Source organism: Micrasema longulum, unplaced genomic scaffold (assembly GCF_059751315.1).
Source record: "Micrasema longulum isolate JH-2025_06_02 unplaced genomic scaffold, ASM5975131v1 h1tg002892l, whole genome shotgun sequence".
Taxonomy (NCBI): Eukaryota; Metazoa; Arthropoda; class Insecta; order Trichoptera; family Brachycentridae; genus Micrasema; species Micrasema longulum.
Window position 1 is genome coordinate 65,704 of NW_028280011.1, and position 10,127 is coordinate 75,830.

The 10,127-nt window shown below is 38.8% G+C and overlaps 1 protein-coding gene across 1 annotated transcript; it reads right to left on the reverse strand.

The window, feature by feature from the left end:
• Positions 1-849: 849 nt before the first annotated feature.
• LOC148271412 (uncharacterized) lies at positions 850-7,496 on the reverse strand. The gene is made up of 2 exons (XM_088241423.1): positions 5,061-7,496; positions 850-1,077 (listed from the first exon to the last, which is right to left on the reverse strand). Exons 1-2 carry the CDS (start codon positions 6,245-6,247, stop codon positions 1,068-1,070), a joined length of 1,197 nt encoding a protein of 398 aa, XP_088097549.1. The 5' UTR covers positions 6,248-7,496; the 3' UTR covers positions 850-1,067.
• Between the last annotated feature and the right edge of the window lie 2,631 nt (positions 7,497-10,127).

Here is a 10,127-nt window from a genome sequence, read left to right on the forward strand (position 1 = left end):
GATTGCACAATATATTGCATTTGCAAAATAGTAAGGAGTATCACAAAAATGTGAAAATGAAATTACAAAAAAATACTATGGCGACTGATTTTCTTGACATTTGGCTTGCCAATCATCGGCCAAATGCAATAAATAGCATGATAATAAATAAATAAAAAAAGCAATTTTTGACAATTTTCCTTATGTACACCGGTGAAATTCAAATATGTGATTGCGCAGCAGGATTTTACGTCGCGAAACGAGAATATTTTGACATTTAATATTAGGTGTTCACGGATGTTCCATTGTGATCGCGAATACGATCAACAACCATGGTGAGAAATTGTTTTCACGTCGCTTATTAGCGCGTCGATAGTTATTTGTGATTGAGCTACTGATAAGGAAACACCGCTAACACATTATACGTGAATGTGATACTTGTGCACAGTAATACATTTTTTAATAATGAAAAAACGAAACATTTTAATAAAATGTATTTAATATTATAAAAATGTTATCAAAATAAATACATGCATAAATAAAAACGTATAAAATATATACTATACATACATAAAACACAATTATTTTTTTTGTTTCGATTTTATAACTATCCAGTCCAATTAGATAGACGTTATTATTTTGATTAACCTCTACCGATACAGCGAATGATAATAAGCGTTTTATACCCAAAAAATGTAAAGTTTAATAGGTGTTTTAACGCTGGAACATTTCACTGTCCCTGGGCTGGACCTGAAGCGTATGATTGATCAACAAAAATGATCCAAATCCGCTCGGTCAGTGTATTAATACAGTACCCTATGCACCATTTGGTGCGGAACGGGATTGATAACGATAATTTAAGATTACTAGTTTTGAAAAATCGAACACTTTTTTTAAATGCTGCCAAACTATAATATACAATAATATAATAAAATATAAATTATAATAATGTAATAATATAAAAATAATAAATACAATACAATATAAATAAATATGTATATATCTTTATATCCCTCTACCGTATATTTCGTTTATAATTTAAAATTCAAATTATATTTTTTCGTCCATGTTTTCAATGCCGGGTCCCATCAGATTAACCTGAAAAAAAAAATATATTAACATTTTTAACTCTCAAAATCATCGCAGATTCTACTCCCTAAGGATAAATGTATTAGGATTTACGTTTAGAATATGAATGTCTTTACATAAACAGGGCTTATGACCTGTCGTTGGCTGGTTTATGTGGGTAATATGCATACTGTAACATTCACCATTCTTTATATGGTTAACCATCCACATTTGCATGCATAAAAAAGCATGCCTGTAAAATACTACCAATAAAAATTATGTCATAAATTTGAATAAACATTTGGACAACACGCTTAACACAAAAATCTAAGCTATGTCTCGCAGCAGTCTCCTGCAATGATCTCTTCTCCTAGACAAACGCCAAACTTAAACACTTTAGGCTAGCTGATCATGTTAGTAGTCGTAGCGTCGCCCAGGAGCTGAACTTCGATTATAAAACAATCTCGAATCATTTGCAGAAGGCTGGATTAAAAAAAAACACTCGATGTTTGCGTACCACAAAAGCTGACGCACAAAAACCTCATGGACCAAATTTCCACCTGCTAATCGCTGCAATGGTGACTGGTGATGAGAAATAGGTCGCTTACGACAATGTCAAGTGACACAGATTATGGTCAAAAGCCAACGAAGCGGCCCAGACCGTGGCCAAGCCGGGACTGACGGCCAGGAAGGTGTTGCTGTGTGTTTGGTGGGATTGGCAGGGAATATTCTACTATGAGCTGTGGCCTATGGCCAAACGCTCAATTCTGCCCTTTATTGTGAACAACTCGACCGTTCGAAGCTGACGATAGAACAGAAACGGCCAGCATTGGTGAATAGGAGAGGAATCCTGTTTCGTCGGGACAACGCCAGGCCGCGCACATCTCTGATGACGCGCCAGAAGCTCCGGAAGCTCGGATGGAAAGTTTTAATGCATCCACTCTATAGTCCAGACCTGGCACCAAGTGACTACCACCTGTCCTGGTCTATGACCTACGCGCTTAGGGAAACAAATGTGGCCTCAATTTTGGAAATCTGATACACCATCAGTACTGAATAATAATTTAAAAATTTGGTTGACAGACATTGGAAGTAAAGAATCTGAGAATTTATTGAGGATAGTAATCTAAATATTATGCTATCCTATTGAATCATTTTTAAATTTATTATATTTTTGCATGTGCATATATATTGTGTATGTAAGTGCGTATATACATGTATGTATGTGTATATGTATGTATGTAGTATGTATGCTATATATTTAATTGTATTTTGACATTTAATGTGAATTGTACTTTTTTTTTCTTTTCTTCTCCTTTGGGCTATAATTGTTTTTCTATTTCTTCAATATTATTTTTATTTATAGGAAACATATTCGAAAACCATATTTGCCGCAACAAATCGGTTTCTTAGAACAGGCATTTGCCCATATAGGAACCGATCGCAACATTAGGCATATTAATATTTCTGGCTTGCCGACCCTTCACATACTGAGCCTCAGTGGTCTGCTCTCCATTCTATGTCAATCGCATAAATCACATTGAATCAGTCCAACATCGCTTGCTTCGAAAAATAGCGTGGATGCTCGGACTAGAGAGAGATAATTATTCTTATGCTGAAATAGAGTCAATGTTAAATATTTCTAGTCTACAAAAACGTAGAACTAATATTGACTCCATATATATGTTCGGCATACTAAATGGTATAATCGATGTTCCATCATTACTGGGACAAGTAAAATTCAATATTCCGACTCGTAGATTGAGAAACAATGAAGTACTGTTCATCGATCAGCATAGAACAAACTATGGCCTTAATTCTCCAATGACCCGCCTTTGTCGTATTGTTAACTCAAGACAGGATCTGGACTTTTTTGGTTTAAGTTTACAACGATTTAAACGAGCACTAAATAAATAGTCCAGATCTTGTCTCGATGTCCCTTATGTTTGTCAATGCTTCTTTCTTTTTTCTTTAAATGTTTTTAACTACTCTTTTATTGTAATATTTAAACCTTATAAATTGTATACATGGACAATGTCTGTTAATAAATAAATAAATAAATAAATAAATAAATAAATACTCCTAGTACCAGCAGAATTTGCCAGAGTGTTTTTTGTGCCATTTTTGTAACAATGTATGTATAAACTAATAAATAAATTAAAAAATATATATATACATTTGGCCTGTGAAAATTGATTGTCAAAGTTTTTAGTCTTTTGTCAAGTAGAATTCTCGTTAACAACAAGTTATTTAACATAATGGCGCATACTTGATTTAAATCGGATGATTGTTACACTTTTTATAAAGCATTAAAATAAAGCAGAAAATACGAAATTACTTTTCCCTCAATCTATTATGTTTTGAAAAAGGGCAAAAATAAACAATTTGAGAATATTTTTCCAAAAACATTTCTGTTCTTACATTATGCGTTTTTAGCAAACGCCGTGTTCATAACATTACAAACAATGTAAAAATATATATATAAATGATTTTTATTTTGTACACGAGAGTTATATGAAGAGAACATAACTCTCGTGCAGGAACCGAGATCAATTTGTCTTGGCCATTTTTCTCCTTCAGGCCTCAATTATGAACGCTATCTTCATCTGTATATATTTACCGTCTCGATATATATCGAGACGGTAAACTTAACTTCTGTACTACCTGTATCTATTTTGGTATGTTCTATCTACTTGTCATCTCGACATCATATGATCGAAACGAACCAATGAATGACAGCAAAAAGTAGTCCGCATTGCTGACTTCATTAACATTTAAAATAGTTCTCATCTTATATTTTTAAAAGGCTTCTGTGATAGAAAGTGCCCCCTTCAAAGCAATAATAAACTCCAAATAATCCCAATTCAAGCAAAAAATATATAAAAATATATATAAATCAACAATATTTTGAGTTTGTCCAAATTTTTGTAGACAAGGACTGGATTCGACTCCCTGGGGAGCTGTTTATATTAACATATTACAACAGAGATGAAGAACATTTAAGAAAAGGTAATATAGAAGTCTAGGCATCTACAGGGCTTATGACCTGTAAAGGTTTCAGCTCTTTAACCTCACAAACATCAACAGATGAAAGAATTTAAGGAATATAGATATTCAAATATAGGCAGAATGGTGAATGTTACACAGTGTGTAAAGTGGCCACTTGAACCAGCCATTGACAGGTCATAAGCCCTGTAGATGCCTAGACTTCTATATTACCTTTTCTTAAATGTTCTTCATCTCTGTTGTAATAAGTTCAGATATATAAATATTTTAAAAGACTTTTATACTTAACGATCGTCTGTATTTATTTACCAAGCGACTACAAAGCCGGCCCCTTTAATGTTTCGATACGTTAACGAAGATAATATGTAAAACCGACGGAAAAAATGTAATAACTAATTTTTTTAAAGTGGCAACTTTCTTACGCCTAGATACTCTTATATGTTAATAGCGCAGAAGCTAACTTTAGCGGGCCAAAGAGGATTTTTTTGGGAGTTTTTTTTTGCTTTCCTTTTTCAATTTTTGAGACCTATTACACGTGACGTGACTATGGAGCGTGACACACCCTTATCTGCATATTCTAAATGAATATTAAATTTTACTTAACTGAATTTGAATTATTATGTCCTTAATAAAAAATTTTTTGGGTGTGTGCATGGGTGTCCTATCGTACACGAATAATACAAAAAAAATGACAAAATGTTTTGTAGATATTGTTAGTTTACCTAATAAAACTGAGGCCCGTATGGCCAATTTTGTTAATACCAAGAGTATAGATTAATTAAGGGCCGTAGGGCCGATAAAATGAGCCTGATGGGTTGAATAAACGAGCACATTACAGTCACCAAAAGCTGACAGGTATTATTTTAAATAACAGATTCTTTACTATTCAATTTTGATCGCTTACTAATCAAACTTTCTGCGTGGTTTTGTTTGACATATTCTGAATTATTTTTCATTTTGCTTATTTTATTTATAAATACAAAGGAACATATGATAGAATGACTTACCAAGATAAAAGTTTTGTAGAAGATGGTCTATTTGCAGCCGCATGGTTTACCACCAGATGATGAGCTGCTTGCTGCACTAGCAGCACTGGCTGCGCTTTTACCAGATGCACTGCTTGCAGCAGATGAGCTAGAAGCGGCGCTTTTTTTGCTAGAAGATGCAGAAGATGCAGAGCTAGCTGCGGTAGAAGAGCCACAGCTCTTGCTGGCGCTTGAAGCAGCAGCTGAACTGCTTGCAGCGGATGCACTCTTGCTACTGCTTGCAGCGCTAGCGGCGCTTGCACTAGATGCAGCCTTGCCTGATCCACAACCCTTGCCAGAACTGCTGGCACTTGCGGCACTTGCGGCGCTTGCTGCGCTTGCAGCGCTAGCGGCGGTTGCACTAGATGCAGCCTTGCCTGATCCGCAACCCTTTCCAGAACTGCTGGCGCTTGCGGCGCTTGCGGCGCTTGCGGCACTTGCGGCACTTGCGGCGGAAGCTGCGCTGCTTGCGCCGGATGATGAGCAAGCGTTCTTGCTGGAGCTTGCTGAAGAAGATGCTGAGCCTGTTGCAGACGAGCTCTTGCTACTTTTTGATGAGCTAGATGAACTGTTTGAAGAACTTGAAGAGTTTGAAGACTTTGAACAGTTTGAAGAGTCAGAAGAGTTTGAGGAGTCTGAAGAGTTTGAAGAGTTTGATGAGTCATTTGATCCACTGTCAGATCCTCCACCATTTGATCCTCCATAGCCAGATCCTCCATTGTCAGATCCTCCATTGTCAGATCCTCCACTGTTAGATCCTCCATTGTCAGACCCTCCACTGTTAGATCCTCCATTGTCAGACCCTCCGCTGTTAGATCCTCCATTGTCAGACCCTCCGCTGTTAGATCCTCCATTGTCAGACCCTCCACTGTTAGATCCTCCATTGTCAGATCCTCCACTGTTAGATCCTCCATTGTCAGATCCTCCACTGTTAGATCCTCCATTGTCATATCCTCCACTGTTAGATCCTCCATTGTCAGATCCTCCACTGTTAGATCCTCCATTGTCAGATCCTCCACTGTTAGATCCTCCGTTGTCAGATCCTCCACTGTTAGATCCTCCATTGTCAGATCCTCCACTGTTAGATCCTCCGTTGTCAGATCCTCCACTGTTAGATCCTCCATTGTCAGATCCTCCATTGTTAGATCCTCCATTGTCTGATCCTCCATTGTCAGATCCTCCGTTATCAGGGGCTGGGGCAGCGCATGGAGTTGGTGCAGGAGTTGCGCAGGGTGTCGGTGCAGGGGTTGGGCATGGAGTGGGCGCTGGTGTTGCGCATGGAGTAGGCGCTGGTGTTGGGCATGGAGTAGGTGCCGGAGTTGGGCAAGGCGTTGGGGCCGGAGTTGGGCAAGGTGTGGGTTTTGGTCCGCATGATCCACCCTTACCAGATCCTCCACTTGCGGCACTAGCTGCACTAGCTGCACTGCTAGCGCTCTTTCCACTGCTTGCGGCACTAGCTGCACTGGCTGCACTGCTGGCGCTCTTTCCACTGCTTGCGGCACTAGCTGCACTAGCTGCGCTAGATGCACCGCCCTTTCCACATCCTTTGCCGTTTGCTGCGCTAGCACTACTTGCACTTGCTGCGCTTGCGCTCTTGCTGGCGCTTGAGGCAGCAGCTGCACTGGCTGCACTGCTAGCACTCTTACCACTGCTTGCGGCACTAGCTGCGCTACTTGCGCTAGCTGCACCTCCCTTTCCACTTCCACATCCTTTGCCGTTTGCTGCGCTAGCACTACTTGCACTTGCTGCGCTTGCGCTCTTGCTGGCGCTTGAGGCAGCAGCTGCACTGGCTGCACTGCTGGCGCTCTTTCCGCTGCTTGCAGCACTAGCTGCGCTACTTGCGCTAGCTGCACCTCCCTTTCCACTTCCACATCCTTTGCCGTTTGCTGCGCTAGAACTGCTTGCACTTGCTGCACTTGCGCTCTTGCTGGCGCTTGAGGCAGCAGCTGCACTGGCTGCACTGGCTGCACTGCTTGCGCTCTTTGCGCTGCTTGCAGCACTGGCTACGCTACTTGCGCTGGCTGCACCACCCTTTCCACATCCTTTGTTACTTGCGGCGCTAGAACTGCTTGCACTTGCTGCGCTTGCGCTCTTGCTGGCGCTTGAGGCAGCAGCTGCACTAGCCGCACTGCTCGCGCTCTTTCCGCTGCTTGCAGCACTAGCTGCGCTACTTGCGCTAGCTGCACCGCCCTTTCCGCATCCTTTGTTGCTTGCGGAGCTAGAACTGCTCGCGCTTGCAGCGCTTGCGCTCTTGGTTGACGAGCTGCTTGCTGAGCTGGCTGCCGCAGCGGAACTCTTTCCAGAAGAGCTGGCTGCACTGCTTGCGCTGGCGGCGCTTGATGAACCTCCCTTACCACCGCATGGTGGAGGAGCTCCACATGGAACAGCGCGAGCGCTGACACCCTGCAAATAAATAAAAAAAAACAAGTTTATGAAACAATTTATTTTCCTCACAGTCCTGTACCAGCGATTTTCAAATAGCGTTATTTATTAGGTCACTCGAGTCAAATCAACTCAAAAAAGTGTTTTTACAAAAGGTGACAATTTACCGAAGCAATTATATAAGTTGATGGAACCGTTTTCTGCTCTTACAAAAAAATGCAACAACCGGTGTAAATTTATCATTGTTAAAATTTAATTATTTTTGCTGCCGGTAATATCTGATATTATTTAGATAAAACCTTTTTGAAAATCTTTTAAATTTTGTCTAAGATATTTTGGGAAACATAAACCAATTTTAAAACACCAAGAACAAAGTGGTAAATAAATAAATCTTCAAAATTTAAGTATTTAGTTTCTTATAATTTCCACTCTTACTTTCTTTCATTCATCCTCCACCACGCCTCATCACTTTCCTTCTATTTCCTTCCCACTATCTCCTTGTTTTGTCCCTATTTATTTTATTTTAACAAGTCAATGACTTAATCAATCTACTTGCTTACCGAGTCCCCTCTAAACCAACTAGACTGTCTGATATGTTCTATATTCTTAGCATTAAAACCAATTATCGAAACCCCCCTGAAGTGGAAGATTTCCATCGCGATTGCCAAGCATCAAGAAGCAGTTAATCATGATGTTATCAAGCTGAGTGAGACCGGTTTCTCAGACGGAATGTTAAAATTAATGGCTGGCTACCTCCAAAACCAAAATCAGTACGTTTCACAAGACTTGCTTTTTTTGTATTTATTTTTATTTAAGAAGGTAAACATGAACAGAAAATATAGACGGAAAAATAATGAAACCCACTAAACCGCGAAACCGGCTGTCAGCAGGTTTTTCCTTTACAAGGAAAAATGTTAGAAAAATTATATAAATTTAAAAAGTAATATAAATATATAAATAGATGACTGCTAACATAACTCAATAATCAATGTAAAGCTTGGTTACATATAAGCCATTTAATTATGAAAATTTTAGTAATTGTATAAAGAAGTGTTCTTTGGCCATACTTGTTTACAAACCTCGGTACTGACGAGCCTTCACGTTGTGCTAGCCTTGTATTATGTGAATGTAAATACCTTTTCTGGCAGTTATTATCAAATCACTTGCATCAATTTTTTTTACTACTTACTCTGGTGTCCCCCAAAGATCTAATCTGGGCCCATCGCTGTTCTCTATTTGTATTTATGATGTTAAAAATGTTGTAATTAATTCGCGTTTTTCGCTATTTGCAAATGACCTAAAGCTCTTTTTGGAGAGAAAACATATGATAATTTTCGTATTCTCCAGGTGGATATAATAAACGAATTTGAATAGGTAGACAAAATAAATTATTGATAAGTATTTCGAAATGCAACAGAATGAATCACCAGAATCTAAAAACAGAGCCAAAACCGAAGCCAATACAAACTAAAGGTCACAGGTCACACGGCCGAGTCACGAGCCGTAAGATGCACCCGAGTACAGCCGAACGTAATCCGACATACCCCGACCGCAGGTTTCGGGTGGTCGGACCACAGCTGAAATTCGTTTTACTGGTCGAAACTGAAATCGAGACTTCGCTCGGTTGCGCTTTGCTTTCTCTAACCGTAGAAAGCGCCAGCGTTCAGAATCGCACTGCAGCTGGTAATAATGAGCGCTAGGGAGTTATTTACTGAGTTATGCCGTTTGCCTAATTGCAACGTGAAGCCGTTTTGCATTTAGGAAAGAGAAAACGCGGTGTAACTTTTCTTCGTACAAACGTATTCCCGTATTTTCTTTCTGCTTGATGACATAAGACGAGTGTTTTTTTTATAGAAAATAGATAAGTATCTAACATTGATATTTAATAAGGTTAAAGGTCTAGATATAACATTTGTGAGTTCATAATATCCCTGATATTTCATGATCAGATCGAAACAGTTTTTGGTAATTAACAAATTACAACAGGGATGGAGAATACCTTAAAAAAGGGAATATGGAAGTTTAGGCATTTACAGGGCTTATGACCTGTCATTGGCTGGTTTTTGGTATTATTTATATATTTTCCAAAGCTCTCTTTTCATTGGTTGATTCATGTGAACCAGTGACGTCGTTTAAAGCAGTTGATTTTTATTATTTTTTTTTTTCATACATTTTCAAGAAACTTTGTCTTACAATTTAATTCTCTAGTTTTTGTAATATTTAGATTTTTTTTAAATAGCGTTTGCCTACCAATCAAGAGGTCTCGGGTTCCCGACATGCTTGATGTGATTTATTTATTTAAAAGGGTGTTTTCACACTAGAATATTTCACAGGCATGGGTCGTTCCAGAGTGTGTTAAAAAAATTATCAAGATACGCTTCGGTTGGTGTACCAATGCAGTGCCCTATGCACCATTATGTGCGGAAGGAGAATGATAATAATTTTTCCCGCACGCAAGAAAAAAAAATTGTATCCAATTTCTCGTAGGCCTAAAGTTCTACATTTTACAATGTGTCCCGGGCTCAAATGTCCGGCCGTTGTCAATTAAAAAAATATCGTCAAAAACTTTAAAAAGGGGGCATGTGTTTAAAAAGTAAAAAGTTACAAATAAAATCAAAAAAAATTTTTTTATTGTCTTAGATCTTACACTCCTTTGAGAAACCTTTA

Coding starts and splice junctions, on each gene's coding strand:
- LOC148271412 (XM_088241423.1), bottom strand. CDS start 6,247: ATGGAGGATCAGACAATGGAGGATCTAACAATGGAGGATCTGACAATG.